Raw genomic sequence first — 26,407 nt, 5'->3', positions numbered from 1 at the left:
AAATCAATAAAAATATATTTTAAAAAAATCTGCAGTGAGGGCTGTCAGATTGGAGACCTGGGAAAAGTTGGTGTTGCAGCTCAAAACTGAAGGCAGTCTCGTTATAGAATTCTCTCTTTTTCAGGGAAAGTCAATCTTTTGCTTTTTTTTTTTTTTTTTTTTTAAGGCCTTCAACTGTTTGGATGAAGCCCACCAACATTATGGAAGGCAATCTGCTTTACTCAAAGCAGATTTAAATGTTAATCTCATCTAAAAAAAAATCAAAACAACCCTAACCGGTTTGGCTCAGTGGATAGAGCGTCAGCCTGCGGACTGAAAGGTCCCAGGTTCAATTCCGGTCAAGGGCATGTACCTTGGTTGTGGGCACATCCCCAGTAGGACGTGTGCAGGAGGCAGCTGATCGATGTGTCTCTCTCATCGATGTTTCTAACTCTCTATCCCTCTCCCTTCCTCTCTGTAAAAAATCAATAAACTATATTTTTAAAAAAATCAAAAACTTTCACAGCAACATCCAGATATGTTTGACCAAATATCTGGACACTGTGTCCTAGACAAGGTGGCACATAAAGTTAACCATCATAGGTGGAGACTATGGCATAGGCAAATGAGTGGGATGGACTTAATTCCCTTTTAGGTTAAGGCAAGTAGAGCACTTTAGGGAAAAGATTCAGGTTTGGACTTAGTAATTAGCAAAATCAGTAAGATGAATTAATAAATAAATTTAATTTTATCCTCAATTTTTCTTAGTTTCTACAAAATAATACATATTATGTTTCTGAAAAGAACCAAATTTTATTGAATTTTAACTGTTGATGTGTAGGAGTAAGAAGACAGAGCATCTGCGAAATATTTTATTAGTACAGTCAATTTTCATTTATTGGTAATAATGGAAACAGGGCCACATGGCCACTGAGATTCATAGAGAACATTTAACACATTAATATTCAGGATTTTCATTATTCACTCAGAATGTAGACTTTACTTATATTTTTAGCAGGGAGAAACATTTATGTTTTATCTTTTCTTCCTTTCTAATGATGATTGAAAGGACTGAAAAGAACAGGTAGAAATTGGCTACTCTTTAAACCCAGTAATTGTTAACTGGTAATCATGATAATGGAAAGTTCATGTTGTTAGCTTATTTCACTAATCTTGTCTGTTATATTTATGTGTGATATTTGCTGTAGCTTTATAGACTCAGTCTTTGTGAATCTCTGTACTTACATACATTTTCAATTGATTCTCTATAATACTCTTCCTATAATTTTGTTAAGTTGCCAGCAACCATATATGGTCTATATACCTTGTAAGATGACAAGCTATCTCTCTCCTAGCTATGACTAGGAGAGTAGAAAAAAAGTGGGGTGAAACATTTGGAATAAATACACAGACATAAGCAGGGCTAAAATGCTGTTCCATAATTATCCTTTTGTTTTTGTCACCAAAATCTTATTTCCTTCCTTGAATGTATTACTTTAACAAGCTTTTAGTAAAGATAATGATGTATTAATGAACTTCAATCTTCTGACAAGGCAATCATCAAAGACAGATGGAAATAACTAAAAATTAACAATTTTTCTTAGGGAATAGAGTCTTGTTTTTATTTTATAAAAAGGCCACCTGATTCCACAATTTGCACAATAATTCTACTGCATGCATAACCTGTGAAGTAATGAAATACCAAAGATGTGTGACAAAGCATTTTGAAGATAGGTTTTGTTCACTAACGCTTAATCGTCCTTTTTTTTTATTATAAAACGAACGTATCTCCATTATAGATCTTCTGTAAGGCCAAACATTCATGTCAGGCTCCTTATACCTGAAAGGGAGTGGCATATGCGTTTTCCTTTAGTGATGCAGCATGTATGTGAAGGCGTTGTGGAAAGTCTTCCCCTCAGGCCCACAGCCATTCTATGATCTGGATTTCCCAACCCCGGGAGTATCACCCTGCTTTGGGGAGAAGTAGAGAAGTTGCTGAGCCTCTCAGCTAACCACCTGCTTCTGTTCATTCACTTAGTATTTAAACTGTTAACTATAAGACTTGATTGTGTCAGATTGTATCCATTTGGTGTAGAGAGCAAACGGGCAGAATTTGAGCCAGGCATGTTCAGTGTGCTCACCCTTTCATGTCCAACTCAGATGTGTTGGTCAGGCTCATGAACTGCTTCCTAATCCAGCCCTCTAAAGCTCAGGCAGCAAGTCTGGTTGCACAGACAAAACATGGGTTAAGTCCTACAGCAACTGGTATGAGGAAAAAACTAATTGGGATAGCTTTCCTGAAAAGGTGGCCGTATGTGAGTCAGGTACTTAGGATTTATGAACCCCACATTCAGCCAAATCAGAGAAGAATATAATACAGACAAAAATTTGACTGTTCCAGAAGTCACTTTAAGCATATTGGTATGTTTTTGTTTAATCCTTTTGTTTATGGATTTTTTGTTTATAATTAGAAGCATAAGATATATAATATTTTCAGTGCTATAGTTATTTTGTAAAAACCTTCAGAATCAAACATTTTGTTTTTATAAAATAATCCAATGCATGTATATACTGTAATTTACCTAACCAATCTTTCATTACTGAAAATTTATGTTATTTCCCATGTTATTGTTGTGTTGTGGGTCCATCGACCACCTGCAGGTTCGATGATTTGCTAGGAGGATTCATGGGGCTCAGCATGTAGTGATATTCACAGCGAAGGTTCGTTATAGTACAAGGATACAAAGCAAAATCAAGAAAGGAAAAAGGCACATGGCTGAAGACCAGAGCAAACCAGGAGCAAGCTTCCAAGAGTCTCCTCCCAGTGGAGTCACACGGATGCACGCACGTCATTCCTCCAGCAATGAGTCATGACATGTGTGAAGTGTTGTAAATGGAGAAACTCTTCAGAGACTCAGCACCCAAGGCTTTGATTGGGAAATGGTCACATAGGCGTCTTTTGCTTAGCATGTTCCAATATTATTCTGTATAAACAATATTGTTTGTACAATCTAGGTGTAGTGATACACCCTTATCTTTTAGGGAAAGTGTAGGGAACTATTTACCTGCCAAGCTCGCAGATGCCAGTCCAGGGTCAACCTTGCAAGACTGTCTTTCTACAAATACCAGCCTCAAGTTTGCAATGTTAACCCACTTCTGCTTTATTATTACAAATAATTCCATAATAAACATTTTTGTTAAATAACCTTTTGGCTATTTCAAATTATTTCCTTATGAAAGGAATTTTTAGAAATTGATGTTACATAAAAATACGAGTATTTAAAAATACTTCTCTTACTGACATATTGATTTCTCAGACGTCTTTTCAAATTTCATTTTTATCAAGCATGTATGAATGAGGGCACTAAAACCTTGACTGAAATATGTAATATTTATATGGTCCATACATCAAAATATAATAAACCTAAAAGAATTAATTTAAAAAATTGGAATTATATGAGACAAACAAAAGACTAGTTAAAGGCTGTTGCTAACCTCTGTTGAGGAGTGCCTGTGTGTGGTGGGGGCGAGGGGGCGTGGCACTAAGAATGCTTCCACTGATTTGTCACTCTACTTTTCTCTTGGACCTCTGGTTTTGTTTGTTTGTTTTTACCTATAAATGTATGACATCATTGTCAACTTAAAACATGCACATTGCAGCTCATTTAAAAATTCATTTGTTCAAAATTATTGGCATATATCCTGTTCCAGGTGTTGTGGTTGTGCAGAGGATAAAACAGTGCACCAGGCACAGTCCCTTCACTCCTGGAGTTTGCAGTCCCCTGCCAGCGTAAGCTGTATTTGTTAAGGATGGCAGGTGAGCTGCCACCAAGAGGCATTTTTAGGTCATGTATTCACACAGCCCCCTCTGCATTGCAGAAGGAAACCCATGGCAGTTCTGGAACCTGGGCTCCTGCTTTAGTCAATCAAGAGTCTTTACTTTCAAGCCTGAGAACCAAAGTTTTCCAAAGCTATGACACAGCAGACTGACTCTTACTTCCTGGGAGGGAAATCTGAGTTTTGACTCTTTAGAGATGTTGTAGTTCCCCAACTACCCTCCAAAACATTGTGGTCATTGAGGGCAAATTTAAAGAAAACATTTATTTTACATGTATGGTAAAAGAAGTTCAAACAAATACTAATTTCTTCTTATAAGAATGAAATGTCTTTGTTAGAAAAAAAAGTAAAATTTAAAATTTAGTCTCAATCTCATGCCTCCCTAGAAGTTAATGTCCCTAAAGTTCTGTGATGCTTTTTCCAGTTTGCTTTTGTTCATAGTTTTCTACATAATTTGCCCTCTTTTTAACGAAAGTTATATAGCTTACTTTAAATGTGTTTTCTCTAAAATGTAGTTATAATTAATTGCAGACAATTTGGAAAATACAGATCTCTCTCTCTCTCTCTCTCTCTCTCTCTCTCTCTCTCTCTCTCTCTCACACACACACACACACACACACACACACACACACACACACACACACACACACGACAATCCTTTAGTAGTCCACCACCCAGAGATACTCATTGCTAAATTCTGGTGTATATTCTACAATATATTTTCCAGGTATAAATATATACATATTTCTTAGTTAAACAACACAGTGCCATAGAAACACTCAGAGGTTAATCCTATTATTTAAAACATGCTATGATTCAGGTGATTCTATTTGAATTTTTAAAAAGGAAAAAAGTCATTATTTAGGGTCTGTGAAAATAAAGTAACCATTACATTTATCTTTGTTATTCTTGTCTTGTCTACTCAATCTCTGGGTACATGTCCCAGATATTTTGCCATTGTACTAGTAAGTGCATGACAGACATTAGTTATTGGTTATAATTTTTTATCATAGACCAAGATTCCATTTGAAAGACCATTTCATTTGAATGAGTGAATTCAAGTTTATTCCCTACGAAACAACTTGTTTGGTTCCTGGGAAAGTAGAATAAGCAGAAAAAAACCAACAACAATGAGGTGAAGCCTAGCAGGACTAGGTTTTAAGTCCCAGCTATAGAATCCTGGTGACTATATGTGATCCTACAAGAATGGTGTGCATTGGTTACCGGGAGGAATGATTAGCACTCATACCATGTCTTGGTCTTCAGATAAGTGTTTGTTTATCTAAGCAAAAACTCAAGATTTTTCTGAGATTTTTCAGGGTATTGGTATATTTGAGAATGAGTTTCTTCCTGGCCTTTATACATTAAAGACAATTTGGTTATAAAATTTCTGTTTCACAACTTTTCTTTTTCCTGGAAATTCTGTTGGTGGTGTTCTAATATTCATGGTTCTTAGGTTGTTTCTTAGAAGAAATCTGAGAACAAACATAACTTTAAACTTTTGAGATTTTTTTTTAGATAATATTTTATTGATTTTTAGAGAGAGAGGATGGGAGAGGGAGAGAGAGAAACATTGATGTGAGAGATCAACATAGATCAACTGCTCCTGCACGCCCCCTACCCAGTGTCCTGCAACCTGGGTATGTGCCCTTGACCAGGAATTAAACTGACAACTTCTGGTACCTGGGATGACCCCAACCAATTTAGCCACATTGGCCAGGGCAAGGTGCTTTTTTCTTTCAAAATATGTATAAATTTTTTGGTATTCTTATAATTTACATTTTTGTATTCTTGTAATTTTGCAGAATGTACTTGTATGCAGGTATCTTTTAATTTAATTTTTTCCTAAAACACTATGAGCCTCAATATTGAGAAGACTCACTTTTTTTTTTCATTCTGGAAATTAATATTCAATAGTGTATGTTTTCTTCATTTCTGATTGTTCTGGTTTCATCCTCAGTAATGTGTATGATTCCTTTGATAGATATTTATTTTTTCTCCTCTTTAATCTATAATCTTCTCCCTTGTAATTTTCATCTTTGGATACTTTTTTTCTGCATTGTAGGAGTGAGTGCTTGCCAAATCTAGTCGTTTGATATTCTACACTGTCTTTAACATCTCTACTAATTCTGAAGTACATTTTAATTCTGCCACTATGTATTTGGTTTTCTTGTGTTTCTTGCCTTTTTAAAAACTCATTTCAATTACCTTATAAATATTATTATTTTCTTACGTTTTAGCTTATTTTCTCCTTATTGATTTTGTTCTCTGTTTTAAAGAGTTGGCTTGTAAAATATAATGAAAATGTCAACAGTTTTCTAAAATTTTTTGGGAGGGCCTAGTAGCATTTTTGAAACTTTTTATTTTGAGATAAGTGTAGCTTCCCGTGCAGTCAGGAGAAATACTACATAGTGATGCCATGTGTCCTTCATCCTGTTTTCCCCAGGTCTTATAAAAGTACAGTACCAGCATTATTTTCATACTTAAAAGTCTTTTACTAGATTTTTCATAATTGAAGAATATATTCATTTCCTAGGGCTGGTTAACAATTTATCACAACCTTGGTAGCTTAAAGCAATACAGTTCGAGGCCAGAGGTCCAAATCAGTTTCACTGGACTAAGTCAAGATTTCTGTAGGACTGACTTCTTGAGACTACGGAAGGATCTTTGTGTTTTTGTTTTGCTTTCCTTTTGTCTTTTCTGGCTTCCAAATACTGCTTGCATTTCTCTGCTCATGACCTCTTCCTCAAATCACGGCAATCTCTTGTTTCTGACATCAGAGTTCCTTCACCCCTTCTGTAGTCAAATCTCTTGTACGGATAGTGGTGAGTACATATAGGGCCCACTGAAGGATTGCGGATAGTCAAGATTCTCAATTTAATCATGTTTGCAAAGCTGTTCTTGCCTTAAAGGTAACAGTTACAGGAACCAGGGATTAGGACATGAGTGTCTTCGGGGCCATTGTTTATTACATCTAACACAGGGACCTTTCCTCTCGTGTGACAGTCACGTGGGCTTTCAATTCAGAATGACCTGGGTTCACCCAACCACTTACCCACTGTCTGAACTTAGGGCTGTTTTCTCCTCTCTTAAACTGGGGATAAACTCAGCATCCACCTCATAGGGCTACTGTGCAGACTAGATCAGGTAATGTATGTAAAGTATTTAGCAATCAATGTTAGCTATCATTGCCAGGATCAGTGAAGGCCCCAGTGTGTTTACTCTGCTCTGACTAAGGAGAAATTGATCTATACAAAATAAGTGATTACAGGTAGAACAGGTGAGTTTTTCTCCTTTGCTCTACTTTCACTTGGGTGCATCTGTTACTTTTTCTAGTTCTGTATTTGATGAGCAGGTGTCAATGCCCACTTCTCCAACCAATTCCCGGTATCCTGCAATCATCCATTTGGAATAGTTTGGCTCTGCTGAGTGGGGACTTGCCAATTCCACTCCTTCATTCTTTCTTATATTTAGCTCTTCAGCACAAAAAGTTACAACACCCATTATGTATTATTATCAAGACCTGCCAGTCCCACCCTCTGAACAGAGCTCTTTCCTTACAATAGAACTATATTAAATCCTGGCACTGCAGTCAGGATTACTTCCTTTCCTAGTTGTTTCTTTGGAGTTGTACTGTCCACGTGGATTGTGATGGACGAGGGTATGGAGAAGAAAGTGAGTCTTCAAAAGCAGCACCAACATTGTGAAGACACGGTTTTTGTTCTTTCTTCTTTATTTTTTTCCTTGGGAGGTATTAAGATTCTTTCTAACATCTTTCAGGTGGGATAGGGGTTTTATTATTATGTAAAGGTCATTGGTTGCTTTCCTCAATTCATTTCCAGTGTCCTAATTAAAGAACATTGTTTTTCTCATCTGCATATTGGTGAATAGTCAGACTTAATGTATTGTGTGACCTTGAGATTATCATCTTTTCCTTTACAGTTGTAATATTTTAGTGGGACTTTCAAGGAAGTGCCTTAAAGCCGAAGGTGACAAGCCATATTGCACCAGAAAGCATGATTTTCTTTGCATGGTTTTTATTCACTATTAACTTAGAAGCATCTGCCAAAGTTATTCAAATACTTGGCAATTCAGAAAGATATTATGCACTAATGATGCCACTGTTCGGTATTATATCCTGATCAGAATGAAGTTCTCGTATGGATTTTTTTAACTCTACATTAAGTTTTTCCTGCTTTTTAGTATTTGCTCTGTATCTAAAAACAACTGGTCTCAACAGATAGCTAGGAAAAACATTAAAGGTATGTCTCACCTGCTGTCACTCAGCACACACTTAAATAAAAGTATTAAATAGACCTAGTACAAAAGGAGTTATTCACATTTCTTAGATTTTTTACAAAATAATATTTGGGAGCCATGATTATTAACTGGTATTTAATAGATAGACATAGTTAACCTTGTATATTTTTACTGAATCCTTTTGGAAACAGTTCATTATAAACAAATGCAAGAAGGTACATCGTTTAAGTAATTTTAGAATACACATTGTTCATTTTTTACTATAAATGAACAATATGAATTGGTGTAAATGGACATTTCAGTCATTGATTCTAAAATATGAACTAATAAAACACATGGAATTCAGCTGCCCAAGCAAGCTTCTGGGGTTTGATTATTCAAGTGATTAAGATGCTATTTGTCAACTCTAGTTTCCCACCCCTCTTAATTATATAGATAATCAGACCAAGAACTGCTAATTCTGTCTCCTAACTATTAATTGTTTGTAATTACCTACAGATTAAAACAGCATGTGCAATTAACTCAAAGAATTAATGGTTACAAGGGAATTGATAAAAGGGAAACGACAAGCTTGGCATAAAAGAGGCTCTAGGGACAGAACCACTGAAGCCAGTGATGTCTTAGGCTCTACCATTGTCCTCCTTAAGGGCACCGCCTTTCATTTGTATGTCTTCAGCTCTGTTTGAGGCGGTTGCATAGACTATTTATTATGAACTGTTGGTTTCTGAGACAGTATATTAAAAAATTTGACTTCCATTGTGTTTGGTTCTTTCACTGATATTCAGGTGACTTGGATCAATCTATCCATTTGCAAAGTGGAGGAAATATTTGTAGCTTCAAAGATTATAGATGTAGTGGATGTTTTAACTAGTGAGTAATGTTTCCTTCCTTCCTTCCTTCCTTCCTTCCTTCCTTCCTTCCTTCCTTCCTTCCTCCCTACCTTCCTATCTTCCTTCCTTCCTCTTTCCCTTCTTTTTTGTCCTCATTCTCATGGCAATATCACTGTAGTGTACAATCTTATCAATTTCTGTCTGGTGTCTGAGTAACCTAAGTTTCTAAAATAACAATGCTTATTAGATTTTAAGAAATATCTCCTGCCTATGTAAATAATTGGCTCATTGTTAACTACATAAATTTGTCTAAAAATAGGAAGTAAAATAAAAAACTACACCCAACTGAAATGTGCTTATAAACTATTACTATTATAAACATCAATATGATGCTAAAAGCTGAGGGAAAACAGTCTGGGGAAAACTAATATTTGGTCCTAAAAAAACGTAGAATAAAAAAAACCCCACACATTTTAAGGTTTTTCCATTTCTTCAGATATTAATGTCAGTTGCACTGTATGGGACCTTTCATTCTTACCAGTTTTGCTGATGGCCTTCAATCTGTTACTGGTAGAAGTGGAGATCCCTTTCCCCACTGAATGATGGGGCTGATGTCCTTTTGATATCTTGAGAAAAAGAATTTTCTGAGACTCACATGGGAGATGAGTGATTTTTATTTACGTGGCATTACATCCCTGGGTTTGTAAAGTACCATTTCCCTCAATTCAGTCCTGGAGGAAGTGCAGGTGGGGATTCAGTAGAGCTAAAAGCAAAGTGAGTGTCCAAAGTTTCCATTTCATGTTGGAATTGGGTCCAGTGTAGCATTAGGCTAGTTGCAGTCAATTAATCCACAGTGTCTGGTTCACATGGCTGTGGGCCCATGTGGGTGAATACAGGATCATGAGAGCACAAGCCAAGAGCAACCAAGAGTGCAAGAGGGGGAACTCCTTTGTTTAGGGGTTTAAGTATCTCAAATCTTCCTGTGCTTGCAGTGGCCATGCCTACTCTGACCAAAGACTTATTCCCATGTGTGACTGACAGGAAAGTACCTTCCTGATTTTACCCAGACTTTACTGGGCATGCATGTATTTTCCACCCTGTCTAGTCCCTTTCCCCAGCAATCTGAAGGGAATAGGCCTGGGAGGTGTTAGACTGCAGCTTCCTGGCAGAGCTGCACAAATGACATGCCTATACTATTTGGCCTTAACTTTACTGCTTTCCTATAACGAATAACTAGGTTAATTACAATGGCATCAAACCAATACCAAATCAGTCTACAAACATTCATTGAACATATGCTTGGGACACAGCATTATATTCAGATTTTTGGGGAATACAAAGCAAGTGAAAGACTTTTAAGTCTAGATAGGAGAAATAAGATATGCAAAAAACACAAAATAACATGACTAGTGTTATAATAATATTTTTCAAAAAGACTCAAAAAGTATTGAGGAAATGAAAGCCAGAAAGATATCAATGTGGGTAGCTATTTAATAAATACATTCCAAATTAGCAGTTATTTAGTTAGCTAATAACTCCTTGTTAACCTGATATTGTATTTCCCTAGATTTGTTTAATCTCAGAGTATTTTATTCTTACTGCCAGTTGATGAATTGGTCTTACTGATAACATTTCTTTTTTTTATTTTTTATCTATCAATACACATCCTACTCTTGTTTTTTCCCCCTCACCCCCAAGTCTTCTCTCTCTCTCTCTCTCTCTCTCTCTCTCTCTCTCTCTCTCTCTCTCTCTCTCTCTCTCTCTCTCCCTCTCCTTTCTCCCCTAGAATTCAGAATCTTTATTTTTTTCATGGCATTATCTGTTAGATTGTTGGTTCTCTGAAGGGTTTGTGAAGATTTAGTTTGATGTATGGCTTTGGTCTTCTTTAAGCTGTCAGCTTATAACTTTCAACTGACTTTGATGAATAAACCAGAATTTGTGGCATGTCACCTTCTGTGCTTGGCTTCTGAGGAGGGGTCATTAGCATAACATCAGTGTGTGAATGATTACCTTGAGGATTTTAGTGGAGGCTTTACTGCTTCCTGAAGTGGAAAAGTTATAGCTACATTTTCTAATCTGATGCCTATAAACGGAAGAAAATAATGCATGGCCTTCTGAACGATGTGGATAAACAAGATAAAATATTTGAAATGCTCTGGACTCTCTCGGTGAAATAAGTTGTATAACATTTAGTGTCATTTTTGATTGGGCTCTTCAATGATCAGGATTATTTCATCTGTGAGATTTACTATCCTGAGGCTCATTCATGTTCACCAGTATTTAGATAGCTACCTTAATCACATTGCTAATGAACTAGAAGTACAGAGAAGTTCCAAATAAGATATTGTCCTTTCCCTGCAAGAGTTTATACATTTAAAAAGAGAGTGGAGAGAGAGGCCAATCATATAAAATCTGTGAAAACATTTATTGTAGAAGTTCATTAAGGGAAGTAGATGGACCCGGGATAATGTTGGTGAGTCAGAGTGCTTCAAATTATCAAAAAGCTTCCTAAGAAATCTGAGGGCTTACACACCTCTAAGAACTCTTACACTTTTCTCTTATACTAGTGACCCAGTGCATGGATTCATGTACATTGAAAGGAAATTAATTAGAAGGTGGCCAACGGGGCGGGACTGGGGGAGATGGGCGTACATGTCCTGGAGCCAACCTCCCACAATCCCTCCCCAGATGGCCGCACCTGGGGCAGAACACGGGCTCGCAGGGCATCTGCAGAGTGAGCAAGGGTCTCCCCGGCAGGTGTGGTCCCTCGGCCTGGCCTGCAGGGATTGGGCCTAAACCAGCTCTCCAACATGCCCTGAGGGGTCCTGGAGTGCTAGAGGGCACTCTGCAAAGTTGCTGTCCTACAGGGTGTAGAACACAAACACAAATGTGCAGTAAACCAGATTTGGGCCGACAGTGCCCCAATAACAGCATAACTCATGGCCAAAGGTGAAATCACAGCAGCTTCTGAGTTGAGCATCTTCCCCCTGGTGGTCAGTACGCATTATACCTACAGGCTGGTCGGCTGGTTGCTTAGCCTGTTATATATATACTAGAGGCCTGGTGCACAAAAATTTGTGCACTTGGGGGGGGAGGGGGTCCCTCAGCCCAGCCTGTGCTCTCTCGCGGTCTGGGACCCCTCAGGGGATGACCACCTGCTGGCTTAGGCCCGCTCCTTGGGGGATTGGGTCTAACATGGCAATCAGACATACCTCTGGCAGCCCAGGAGCCCTCGGGGATGTCCACTTGCCAGCGGGGAGCAGGCCTAAACTGCAGTCGGACATCCTTAGCACTGCTGAGGTGGCAGGAGAGGCTCCCGCCAGCGGCAGCCATCAGCCTGGCTTATGGCTGAGCAGAGCCCCTCCCATGTGAGAGCGCCCTGAGCACCAGAGGGCAGCTCCTGCTTGAGTGTCTGCCCCCTGGTGGTCAGTGTGTGTCATAGTGACCAGTCATTCCCAGTCTTTCTGCTGTTAGGGTCAGTTTGCATATTACCCTTTTACTATATAGGATAGAGGCCTGGTGCACGGGTGGGGGCTGGCTGGATTGCCCTGAAGGGTGTCCCGGATCAGGGTGGGGGTCCCGCCTGGGTGTCTGGCCAGCCTGGATGAGGGGCTGAGGGCCGTTTTCAAGCTGGCGGGTGACTGAAGCTCCCAACCTCTCCTTTTTTTCTTTTTTTCTTTTTATTCTGGGATTTATTTACCTTCTATGGCCGTCACTGGAACTGAGAGCCAGCTTTAGCTCTGAGGCTCGGCTCCAGCTCTGAGACCTCGGCTGATGAAAGCAGGTATCTTGGTTTGTTTGGCTTCTATAATTGAAACACTGATGCAACTCCAGCTCTGAGGCCCGACTGGCTGAAAGCAGGTTTCTGGGGTTTGTTTAGCATCTACAATTGCAACATTGTTTCTTAGAGTGCAGCTCAGAGGCCGGCAGCGGCAGGAGGGGAACCTTGGCTTCCTCCATCACTGGAGCAACCAAGCCTCCTGTTCGCTTCAGCTGCCTGGCTGCCGGCCGCCATCTTGGTTGCAGTTAATTTGCATATCGCCCTGATTAGCCAATAGGAAGTCTGTCAGAGTAATGGTTAATTACCATGTTTGTCTATTATTAGATAGGATTAGAGGCCCGGTGCACAAAAATTTGTGCACGGGGCGGGGGGTGTCCCTCAGCCCGGCCTGTGCCCTCTCTTAGTCTGGGACCCCTCAGGGGGTGACCACCTGCTGGCTTAGGCCTGCTCCCTGGGGAATTAGGCCTAAGCTGGCAATCAGACATCCCTCTGGCAGCCCGGGAGCCCTCGGGGGATGTCCATTTGCCAGTGGAGTGCAGGCCTAAGCTGTAGTCTGACATCCTTAGCGCTGCTGAGGAGGCGGGAGAGGCTCCCACCACCACCACTGTACTGGCAGCCATCAGCCTGGCTTGTGGCTGAGCAGAGCTCCCCCTGTGGGAGCGCACTGACCACCAGGGAACAGCTCCTGAATTGAGCATCTGCCCCCTGGTGGTCAGTGTGTGTCATAGTGACCAGTCATTCCCAGTCTTTCTGCTGTTAGGGTCAGTTTGTATATTACTCTTTTACTATATAGGATAGAAGCCTGGTGCATGGGTGGGGGCCGGCTGGTTTGCCCTTCAGGTAAGGGTCCCCACTGGGGTGCCACTGGGGTGCCTGCCAAGCCTGGGTGAGGGGCCTATGGCTGTTCAGGCTTGCCACACCACCTTTAGCATGGGGGTCCCCACTGGGGTGCCACTGGGGTGCCTGGCCAGCCTGGGTGAAGGGCTGAGGGCCGTTTTCAGGCTGTCCAAGCCTCCCCAGCGACAGAAGCTCCCAGCCTGTCCTTTTTTTCTTTTTTTCCTTTTTTTCTGGGATTTATTTACCTTCTATAATTGAAACTTTGTAGCCTGGAGTGGAGCTTAGAGCTGGCCAGGGCTTGGCTTCCTCCATCGCCAGGGGAAACCCAAGGCTCCAGCTCCGTGGCCACGGCCGGCTGAAAGCAGGTATCTGGGGTTTATTTACCTTCTATAATTGAAACATTGTTGCCTGAGTGGCGCTCAGAGCTGGCCAGGGCGGGTGGGAGGGAAAGCCTCCTGCGCTATAGCTCCGTGGCCAAGGCTGGCTGAAAGCAGGTATCTGGGGTTTGTTTAGCTTCTATAATTGAAACTTTGTTGCTTTGAGTGTAGCTTAGAGCCTGCCGTGGCCAGCAGGGAACCTTGGTTTCCTCCATCACTGGAGCAAGCAAGCCTCCTGCTCGTTCCAGCTCCGTGGCTGCCGGCCGCCATCTTTGTTGGCAGTTAATTTGCATATATCACTGATTAGCCAATGGGAGGTGTAGCGGAGGTATGGTCAATTAGCATGTTTGTCTATTATTAGGTAAGAAGATAGATACTCCTGAATCTATAAGAGTACTCAAAGTATAAGATGTATGGCCTTTTACTTCTCAGATACATATATTTGCAGATTCTCTGTAATCTTCCCATTACTGACATTTATTTTCAGAGAAAGACAGGCACCCTATGATTCCTCTCATATTTGGAATCTAATGAACAAAATGAACTATCAAGCAAAAGAGAGAGAGAGAGAGATCCATAGATAAAGAGTACTCTGATAGCTTTTTATTGGGGGTGTGTGAAGGGTTGGGGGAGGTAGAAGGATTGAGGGGAAAAAAAGGGAAAAAAGATAAAAAACAAAACAAAAACCTCATGGACGTGGAAAGTGTGGGAATTGCCAGGGAGAGGTGGGGAAGAGGAAGGAGGAGGAAAGTACTGGGAGATAAATAGTGATGAAAGAAATTTGCCTTGGGTGGTGAACACACAGTACAGTGTACAGATGATGTGTTGTGGAATTGTGCACCTGAAACCTGTATAATTTTGTTAACCAGTGTCACCCCAATAAATTCACTAAAAAGGAAAAATTTATATATAATAAAACCTTTCATTTGATTATATTATGACTAGAGGCCTAGTGCACGAGAGGCTGCCAAGTGGGGCCTTCCTTTGTTCCGCACCTCCCCCTGGTGATCAGCGCATGTCATAGCAAGCAATTGAATTCCTGGTTCAGTCGAACTCCCGAGGGGACACTTTGCATATTAGGCTTTTATGTATATAGATGCCTCTTCTAGAGATTTTGCCTTTCCAATAGAGGTCAAGAGTCTTTTAAACTGAAATGAAAGAAACACCTATAAAATTAAAATGGTCTAAGCTGTGTGTGTATCATTTGTTTAGGATGTCTCTGAGATAACATCACCTATTATTTTATGTTACTACTCTGCCTCCCTATGAGATACTTTAACTTATGATCTTGAAAGGAAATGAAAGCAATGAAATGAAAGAATTTATTAATTTTGAGTTTTATCTAACTTTATATAAAAACTAGTAACCTGATGCACTGGTTGATGCATATTGAAAAGAAATTAATTAGAAGGTGTCTGGTGGGGCGGGACTGGGCAAGACAGGCCAGACATGCTCTGGAGCCAACCTCCTGCGGTCCCTCCCCAGGGGGCCACACTTGGGGAGGTGCTGTGGCTTGAAGGGTGTCTGCGGAGTGAGCGGGGTCCCTCCAGCAGGTGGGGTCCCTCTGCCTGGCCTGTGGGGATTGGGCTGAAACTGGCTCTCTGACATCCCCCGAGGAGTCCCAGAGTGTGAGAGGGCACTCTGAAAAGTTGCTGTCATACAGGATGTGGAACACAAATGCAAGTGTGCAGTAAATCAGATTCAGGGCCGACAGTGCCCCAGAAAACACATAATCCATGGCCGAATGTGGAATCATGCAGCCCCATGAGGAATTGGGCTCCCTCCTCTCTGGTTATGGGGTGTGTCACCCGAGAACCGCCACTGCCAAGTCACCACAGCTCAGCAATTCCTACATTGAGCATCTGTCCCCTGGTGGTCATTGCATGTCATATCTACCGGCCGGTTGAACCGTCGGATGGTCAGATGGTTGCTTAGCCTTTCATATATATAGATTAGCTAGTCTATGGATGACTGTAGTGAATTGAAAGTTCAGCAAAGAATATATGTATATGCATATGTATTAGAAAGAAGTGGAACTGTGAAAATAATTTGACTCATTTGAATGGCAGAATTGAATTTATTTTTTTTCTTTTTAAAATGATTTATTTTTCTGAGAAATAAATCTTAAGTCACCTACTCCTCATTAAAAAAAAAAAAAGTACACATTTTCCTTATAAATCCATGTAACAACTGCCACAATAGAGAAGAAAGACCTGATCTCTCAACCTGTTTACCTTAAATACTTTTAATACTTTCATTTATTTTGCAATTTCAAAACGTGTGCCTTCATAATAATTGTGAATTTTCTTTTAAAGTACTTACCTTAACAGGAGAAGGAATTTTCCTTTTATTTTTTAAGTGCTGTTCACAAATATGATTTTGCTCTAAGCTCATTTTAAAACAGAAATCAATGTTTTTGAAGAGAAGGGAGTTAGAAGAAGGAGCCTATTAATTTTCTGATGGGCACACTGTATGCAATAAAAACATGAGGGCTTTCCTGTCTGCGCAAGCCAATTAATCGAAGTCTTTCTCTCTCTGCAATGCTATCACGCCATTTCTTTGATTAGATGACAAGATGTGATTTTAATACAGAGTAATGGGGCCATAAAGATGATTTACTTTCCTCTTAGTAATATTAAGCAGTATGATCAGTGTGTACTTTTCCTGGATAAATATTGTTTTAACCTGCAATAATATTTCTAACAGAAAAATCATTGTGTGATTGGAGAGGAATTGTGTCGGCAAAGTCTTCCCGCCTGGCTCTTGATTCCATTTTTCCCAGTGACTCGGACTATAGTCCTGTAAGTATTTGTAAAACTGGACATAGAATTGAATTACCATTTTTTCTGGCAAACTATTGGGTTAATTTTGATATAGCATGTAAAATTTTTACTATGGACCTATTTCATTCCTAAAATGATTCTTTATTAAAATTCATCTTTTTTTTGAATCACTGCTTTATTTCTGTTATCATATCTTATGTACATCCCGTTGATCGCCTTAACACCAACATATTTGTATTAATTCTTAGTTGAAGAACACTAATAGCCAAAGCAATAATCACAATGGTTTGCCCCAAATATAATAGCAACCATTTTTATAATGGTATATGGACTATCAAGAAAATTCTCTCATGTTGGCCAATGGAGAATGGAGACATCTGTTAGGAGTGTGAGAATTTGAGGACTAAAAATTCCAAGGGCAATTTCATGACCACACATTGTTGGTTTAGTGAAACAGGACCCGCTAAACAGGGATATGGGAATCTGCATCTTGAAAATGGATTCAGGGTTTCACTTTAAGTTCATCTGTTCATCAGGGCAAGTTCTAAGATGTCTCTATGTCAACAGTAGAAGAAACGTGATTCTGACACCCTTAACAACAATTTCTTAAAAGATTGCAAAGTGCCATTTTACAACATTGTGTCTCACAGTGTCTGCATATATATCTGGGTTTATTGCATCACCTATGTGTTCTCTTTTGGGTATGAATGTGTCTATCTCATCTTTTCTGTCTTTTTCTCTCTTTTCATATCACTATATTATTTTTTCCTTTTGACTTGTCATTTGCATTGGTATGCATAGGCTGCCATAAAAATTACTACAGACAGCCCTAGCTGATTTGGCTCAGTGGATAGAGCATCTGGCCTGTGTTCTGAAGGGTCCTGGGTTCGATTGCAGGCTCAATCCTGGCCCTGGTCGGGGCTCATGCTGGAGGCAACCAATGGATGTGTCGCTCTAACATTGATGTCTCTCTCTGTGTGTCTCTCCCTCTCTCTTCCAATCTCTCTAAAATCAATGGGAAAATATCCTCAGGTGAGGATTAGCAAAAACAAAACAATTATCGCAGACAGTTTGGCTTAAAGGCCAGAGATTTATTTTTTAAAGTTCCTAAGTCTGTCAGTCTAAGGCTAGCATGGCTGGTTTCTCCTGAGGCTTGTTTCTCCTTGGCTTGCAAACAGCTGCCTCCTTGCTGTGTCCTCATGTGGGTTTTCTTGTGTGTGTTTCTGTATCTATATTTTTATGAGGACACTAGTCATATTGGATCAGTACCCTACCCTTATGACCTCATTGAGCCTAATTAACTCTTTAAAGTCTCTATCTCCAAATACAGTCACATTGGAGGTTAGGGCTTCAACATATGAATTTTTGGGAGACATAACTCAGTACACAATACCATTAGATAACTGAAATATATTTAACAATGCTTTTTTTTTCTATTGAGTAGTTCATCTACCATTTTTAAAAACAAATATTGTTTTATGTTTTTCCAATGAAGTAAACCTTTTGAATTTCATCATTTAATTTATGTTGCTAAATTCTTTGTGAGTAAATTTACTAATACTAAATCATTATAACCTTGTTTTAGGCAAGGACATTATATGAATATCATTAAGAAATATTACGAGCATTTTGAGCAAGGAAATTATCTGAATATTATGTTTCCTGAAATTTTAACAGTCTTTGTACTCTACTACTTTTAGAACAGATTAGTTAATCACAGCTTAGACAGTTACCTCCAGTTAACAGGATATATATTTCTAATGCATATAGGTGCTTAACAAAAACAATACTCCTGGAAGGTTGTTTTCTTATCTTCCAGTAAAGGTGAAATAATGAACTTTTACTTCTAAGCCTTCCAGCTCTACCCTGTTTTATGCTAACAATTTAGAGACTGCCCTTCGCTATACAAATAAGTACATTAAACATTCTTCTCTTGGGAATACATCTGGCAGAACAGATTTGATTGTGGAGAGCTCTGGATGCAACATTGGGGACTTTATTCACTGCTGAGTGGAATACTAGAAGAACAAAGACTACTCACCATGGCTTTGGCACAATAGATGGTGCTTTGGGTATGTGCACCTTTCTAGAGGTTTTGGGGTGAACTGAAATGGAGACTGGTTGGGCATGAATAGGCATTTTGCATCAGTGCAGTTAGATGCTTGTATCTTATCCTTGCAAGCCAACTATATAGAAGTGTTGGGAAATGAATTAGGCGTAAGATTCCAACTTTTAAAAATTTTTTCCTATAGGTTCTACATTTTCATTTTCACCATTGGCCATCTAACTGGCTTCTTTACTAAGGATTCCCCTTTTGCTTATCCTTTAAAATAATAACAGTCCTAGAAGGAATCAAACACCAAGTTTCAAGTAAATTCTTTTTTATATTTTTATTGTGGTAAAATATACATAACAAAATTTACCATTGAAAAATGTAGTGTGGTGGCATTAAGTGCATCCACACTGTTGTGTAACAATCACCACCATCCATCTCCATAATTTTGTCATCTTTCCAAACTGAGACTCTGTACCTATTAGATACTGATTTTCTGTTCTCCCCTCCCCCCGTTCTTGGGCAACAAACTTTATACTCTCTGTCTCTATTGTTTTTATTTGTCCTTCTGTGACTGATTTAACTCACTTAGCATAATGTCCTCAAAGTTCATCCATGTTGGAGCATATGTCAGAATTCCCCTTCTTTTTAAAAATGCTGAATAATATTCTACATATGAACATACCATATCTTATCCATTCAACTGTTGATGGACACCTGAATTGCTTCTACCTTTTGGATATTGTGAATAATGTCACTATGAAAATGTGAATACAAGTATTGTTCAAGTCCCTGCTTTCGCTTCTTTTGGGTATATATCCAGAAGTGAAAAATCTGAACCATATTGATTTCCTATGTTTAATATTTTGAAGATTAGTGACTTTGAGCATTTTTCCATATGACTCTTGGCCATCTGTATGCCCATGTGGGAGAAGTGTCTATTTAGATTCTTTGCCCTTTTAAAATTGGATTATTTGTCTTTCTTTTAAGTTGTATGAGTTCCTTATATGTTTCAGAAATTAATTCTTTATCCCACTTATCATTGGCAAATACGTTCTCCCATACAGTGGGCTCCCTTTTCATTTTGTTGATGATGTCTTTTGCTGTGCAGAAGCTTTTTATTTTGATGTAGTCCCTTCTCTACAGCTTAGCTGCTCTTATCAACATTTTAATTTGCTGAAATAAGAAAGCTACTGTGGATATGCTTTCTGTAGGCCAAAAAGACACTATCCCTTTTAAGCCCGGATTTTTTGTTTTCTTTTTAATATATTTTTATGCTTATATGTTTTAGTCCTAATTAAATAATAATTTAATAATGTTATATGTCTTTAGTTTTAATGTTTTATTTCTGCCACTGCAGGCTTATTGTATTAGAATTTCCCGTTATTTTAAGAAATGGCATATAACGACTAAAACTTCTTTGAGTGAAGTTAAAGAAACTGCATGCTGAAGAGAAACTTACTAATGCTACTTTTTGTAGTTTCTGAAGTACTGAGATATTTAAAGCCTTAATTATCTTGAAAGATAATATTTATCTAAGATAAGTGAGCATCTGTGAATATAATTCTTTATGTATGTAACATAAAAATGTAACATTACATTGCAATACTATATAGGAAAGACCATCTCCAACTATTTTTTGCAATTTCATTTTATAACTCCTCTTTAAAAAGGTTTGCTAACTTCATGATAATATGTGAAGCTATCTTGAAGCCCACAACATGGAGGAATGTAGTTGTGAGAAACAACTTTAGTAATTATAAAAATCAGAGATGCAAAAATTAATGTATTTATCAGTGCATTAAAATATGCTACTAAAATAATATAAAAACAAATATTCAGAGAGAACCAAGATGGCGGCATAGGTAAACACCGGAGTTTGCTGCCTCTCACAACCACTTCAAAAATACAACTAAAAGACGGAACGGACACCACCCAGAACCACAGGAAAGCTGGCTGAGGGGAAGTTCTTCAACTAGAAGGAAAGAGAACAGCATCCTGAGGCTCAGAGGAGGTGCAGTGAGGAAAATACAAAGGTGCAGAGGTGCGCGAGGAGCGGGCTGGTGGCTGAGGGCGTGGTTGTCCTTTTCAATCGGGAGGGAGGCTCAGGCTCTGAGCTCCAGTTCTGGGCAAGTCTCTAGGGACCCAGACTCAAACGGGAGAAGCGGGACTGTCTGGCATCGGTCAGAACGCGAGGGCAACTTTCTCTCCGAGTTTTGCAGCGGTTGCTGGGACTCTGAGAGGCAGAGCCTCTGGGGACGGGACTGAGAGCAGCCATAACTGCTCCCTCCGCCCGCCCGCCCTGGGACATGTCCTGCCCAAGCCCAGCACAGAGCCATTTGCCGGATAGCCTCAGGCAAACACTAGATTAGCACCGCCCTAGAGGACAGAAGTTCTCCCACTGCAGACACAGCTGATTCTCACAGCCAGTTGGCCTGGAGGTCAAATCCCCCCAGTATCAACTACAACAATCAAGGCTTAACTACAACAAGACTGCGCACAAAGACCACTAGGGGGTGCACCAAGAAAGCATAAAAATTGCGGAGACAAAGAAACAGGACAAAATTGTCCATGGAGGATATAGAGTTCAGAACCACACTTTTAAGGGCTCTCAAGAACTGTCTAGAAGCTGCCGATAAACTTAATGAGATCTACAAGAAATCTAATGAGACACTTGATGCTATGATAAAGAACCAATTAGAAACTAAGCATACACCGACTGAAATAAAGAATGTTATACAGACTCCCAACAGCAGACCAGAGGAGCACAAGAATCAAGTCAAAGATTTGAAATGCGAAGAAGCAAAAAACACCCAACCAGAAAAGCAAAATGAAAAAAGAATCCAAAAATACGAAGATAGTGTAAGGAGCCTCTGGGACAGCTTCAAGCGTACCAACATCAGAATTATAGGGGTGCCAGAAAATGAGAGAGAGAGCAAGATATTGAAAACCTATTTGAAGAAATACTGACAGAAAACTTCAACTACCTGGTGAAAGAAATAGACTTACAACTCCAGGAAGCGCAGAGAACCCCAAACAAAAGGAATCCAAAAAGGACCACACCAAGACACATCATAATTAAAATGCCAAGAGCAAAAGACAAAGAGAGAATCTTAAAAACAGCAAGAGAAAGAAACTCAGTTACCTACAAGGGAATACCCATACGACTGTCAGCTGATTTCTCAATAGAAACTATGCAGGCCAGAAGGGAGTGGCAAGAAATATTCAAAGTGATGAATGCCAAGAACCTACAACCAAGATTACTTTATCCAGCAAAGCTATCATTCAGAATTGAAGGTCAGATAAAGAGCTTCACAGATAAGGAAAAGCTAAAGGAGTTCATCACCACCAAACCAGTATTATATGAAATGCTGAAAAGTATCCTTTAAGAAGAGGAAGAAGAAGAAAAAGGTAAAGATACAAATTATGAACAACAAATATGCATCTATCAACAAGTGAATCTAAGAATCAAGTGAATGAATAATCTGATGAACAGAATGAACTGTTGATTATAATAGAATCAGGGACATAGAAAGGGAATGGACTGACTATTCTTGGGGGGAAAGGGGTGTTGGAGATGCGGGAAGAGACTGGACAAAAATCGTGCACCTATGGATGAGGACAGTGGGTGGGGAGTGAGGGCGGAAGGTGGGGTGGGAACTGGAAGGAGGGGAGTTATGGGGGGGAAAAAGAGGAACAAATGTAATAATCTGAACAATAAAGATTATATTATAAAAAAAAATAAAATAATATAATATAAAAACAAATATTGACAGAAATTTGGGAAAATAGTGAATTTCTAGCTAATATTGGGAAGCAATATTATTTTTTTCCTATGAAATATTAAAGTTTTGAATTTTTATGAAAAATGATGTATTTATGTTGACATATACATTTAATATATCTATAAAATTTACATAATTGCTGTTAAAGCCCACATCTCGATAGTTATATTGTCCTGCATCAGTATTTTCTGGGTCTAACGTGCATTTTATAAGTTTTGTAATTCTAGATAAAAATCCTTTACTCTTGTCCTAGTTAAGATACTTATTGGGCAAAGTTAAGGAGGTGCTCCATGCAAAATTTTAGCAATAAATAGAGTAAGATACATAGTCAGAAGAAATTGGTCAAGACTCATATTCAACATTCTCATGATGTTTTAAAGAAAGCACTTCTGACGAATGAAGTATTTGGATGTAATGTTACTTAGATTTACCAGTGTACCGCCACTTGACCACATCACAATCCCATCCACACTGAATCATATACAAAAGTGGAGGGTTATGAATATAAATAGGATATTTTTAAATTTATATTTTTGGATCAATTTACTTTTATAAAGAAAAATCTTTATCTACATTCTCATTTCTTTTATTATAAAAGATAATTGAAATTTTACTTTTGGGAGTTACTTCACTGTCTGTCTTTGCTGTGCAAGCCAAAAGAGCCAACCAAATTTTCTCAATATATTGACTCTTCTTTTTGAGATTGTAAGGTATTTGAGGGGCACTAGGCCCACCTGCATTAGTAATAGAGCCTACCATGGTTCTAGTTCTACAATTGCCATCCACATGTGCATTTTTGTGAGATAAGCTGGAGTGTGATTGTTTCCAAAACTTGGATGAAAGAATGAAAACTGGTATGTGGAGAGCATTAGAGCAGATACTGGCTTAAGGGAGTGAACATTCTGTGCCTGCCCTGGGAAACTCCCCCTCCCCTACCCCCCTGGGAAGCTAGGTATGCTTGTTCTCTATTAAAGGGAACATTTAACTAAATTTCTTAAAAAGTAATGAAAGAGAACAAACTGTAAAAAGGCAGGCAAAAGGGGCCAACATCTGTTGCTGAACATGTCTCGCTTGACTTCCTTTTAATATTCTTAGGAATAAATTTATGAAGTAGGAAAGGTTCAGCACTAATTAGCTTATTTTCATCCAACAAAATGCACCAGACATGGATGTTGAATATGAATGAAAACTTTAGTAGCAATAATAAGTAGACATAGAAAGTGCCAGTGGACATAGAGAGTGCTGATATTTAAAGTTATGGTCACAGGCTTTAAGTATTGCTGTGACTGTTAATATTATATTGACATAGATTTGCTGTAATTTGACTTTTTAAATGATCAGAAAAAAGTGTTTAACAAGTCAAGTGTATTCATTAATTGACAGATGCAGTAGATGCAAAGTTTTCTCTTAGGTTATACACCTTTAGGCTAATAAGATGTTAGAATGATTTAGAATAACAAATCTATAGCTACTCAAAGCAATGTTTTGCAGTACAAGCAACGACTATAGTGATAGTTGTAGCTTGTAGTGGTTGTATAGATCCAAAACCCTTTATTAGAAATTCTTGTAGTCTGATGTATTTTGGAATTCAGAAAATTTCAGACTTTAGAAAGGTAAAATGCTAAGTGGATCTTCAATTAAAACTATAATCAAAATATGTTAATATTTTTCAGTAAAGCATATACTATTCTCATTAAATAGAAGATAGAGGTCACTCTATTGACCTTTTGTTGGTTGGTTCAAGTCAGGTTTTGCCACTAAAAGGTCAGGTGAACTAATTTTGCCTCCATGTGTCTTATGAAAAAATTATTGGTTTTCAAAGGTTTTTGGATTTCTAAGTCTCAAGTAAGGAATCATACACCTGAATAGTAACAGTAGTAGTAATAACAATAGTAACAATGGTGGTGGTAGTAGGTGAAGATAGATGGGGAAGAGAAAGAGGTAAGAACACACATATTGTTAGTTGCATAAGAAAAAAAATCGTGATCATATAGTCATTGTTCTTGATTTTTGGTGCAAGCTATCCTGGAATTAATGGCGAAGGTGTCTATTTATGTGATTCCCCGTGGCAAAACCAGGCTGATGTGATAACACATCTCTGATAGACACTACCTTTTACGGAGTTCTTCCCTGGCCCCCACCAGAAAGAGCACCACTGCCTGTATTTCAGTGTATTCCAACCTGACAGCACATTATTTATGTCTTTATTGGTTTATTGTTGGCCTTCCTCACTAAAATGTCAGCTTCACCAGGCTGAGGACCTTTAGATCCCTGATGCAGCCCCACTGCCTAGAATAGTTTCTGTCATACAGCATAGGTTCAGAAAATATTTGCTGAATAAATGGATAAAAGGAACGCAAAAGAGACCCACGGTCCCAAAGCAGTGAAAATCATAGCCATGATATTATTAGGAAAGGAAAAAGGGGAAAAAATAATGATGTTACATAAATATTGCTATAATTAATATTTTCTATGTTAACCAAAAAGAGTGGCATAGTTCTTAATTATTTATTCTGAAATGGACTCCCCCCCCCTCCCATTCCTCTTTTCTGGAGTCAGTGGCCACTCTCATTTTGTCAGGCAGTTCTCTTATTGGTTTCTTTTCCTGTTTTTAAACCTCTTCCAATACTCTCCTTAGAAGCCCCATTTGAGGCTGCAGGCAAGGCAGCTTTCTTTCATCAGCTGATTGGAAAGGAACAAATCTGTCCCAGGGACACAAACCCAAAACTTTGGGTTATAGGAGATCCTGGTATTGACAACGGGGTCATAGATACTGAAACCTACCTAGTTGGTAGTAATCAGGAGCCTTCATACATTCTCATTCAGTTATTGCATTAGGAAGTTATCAAGCAATAGAGATCTTATTAGTGATAAAAGTCTGTTTCAGGAGGCTATCTTCAGTGATTGATTCCTAATCTGATTCTACTTTTATCCTTGAATCAAACACATAGGACAGCTTTTCATCTCAAATTATTTGTATTCTTCTTCTCTTCTTTCTTTCCATATCTGTTACCACATATTTATGAACATTCCATTAAGACTTTTAACACTAGCCTTCTGTCATTTGTTAAAATAATTGTTTATATTCCTACCAGCAGTGGACTTGGGTTCCCTTTTCTCTACATCCTCACCAACACTTGTCATTTGTTGATGGTAGCCATTCTGACAGGTGTGAGGTGATACTTCATTGTTTTTTTAATTTACATTTCTCTGATGATTAGTTACTTTGAGTATTTTTTCATATGTCTCTTGGCCTTCTGTTTATCCACTTTGGAGAAGTGTCTATTTAGGATCTTTGCCCATTTTTAAATTGGATTGCTTGTCTTCTTTTTGTTAAATTGTATGAGTTCCTTGTATATTTTTTTATATTAATCCTTTATCAAATGTATCATTGGCAAATATGTTCTCCCATGCAGTGGGCTCTCTTTTCATTTTGTTGATGGTTTCTTTTGCTGTGCAGAAGCCTTTTATTTTGATGTAGTCCAATTTATTTATTTTCTCCTTAGTTTATTTTGCCCTACGAGATGTATTGGTAAACACATTGCTTTGAGAGAGATGAGAAAGCAGACTGCTGCAGCCACTGTGGAAAACAGTATGGAATTTCCTCAAAAATTAAAAATGGAACTTCCATTTGACCCAGTGATTCCACTTCTAGGAATATATCCTAAGAATCCAATCAGAAAGAATATATTCACCCCTATGTTCATAGTAGTGCAATTTACAATAGCAAAGATTTGGAAACAGCCCACTCATCTGCTGATGGATCCATCAGCAGATGAGTGGATAAAAAATTTATGATACTTTTATACAATGGAATACTATCTGGCTATAAAAAAGAAGGAACTCTTACTATTTGCAACAGCATGGATGGACCTGGAGAGTATT

The 26,407-nt window shown here is 38.7% G+C and overlaps 1 protein-coding gene across 1 annotated transcript in view; it reads left to right on the top strand.

Annotated features, from left to right (window-relative positions):
* The window catches only part of LOC118658456 (IQ domain-containing protein M-like), a 250,941-nt gene that overhangs the window by 39,186 nt on the left and 185,348 nt on the right, over positions 1–26,407 (top strand). The window contains exon 4 of the mRNA XM_036314006.1: positions 16,608–16,702. Coding sequence (XP_036169899.1) covers positions 16,608–16,702 — 95 coding nt within the window. The remainder of the gene's footprint in view (positions 1–16,607; positions 16,703–26,407) is intronic.

The sequence above is a fragment of the Myotis myotis genome, unplaced genomic scaffold, assembly GCF_014108235.1.
Source record: "Myotis myotis isolate mMyoMyo1 unplaced genomic scaffold, mMyoMyo1.p scaffold_m19_p_6, whole genome shotgun sequence".
Taxonomy (NCBI): Eukaryota; Metazoa; Chordata; class Mammalia; order Chiroptera; family Vespertilionidae; genus Myotis; species Myotis myotis.
This window is presented reverse-complemented; position numbering and strand designations above follow the sequence as displayed.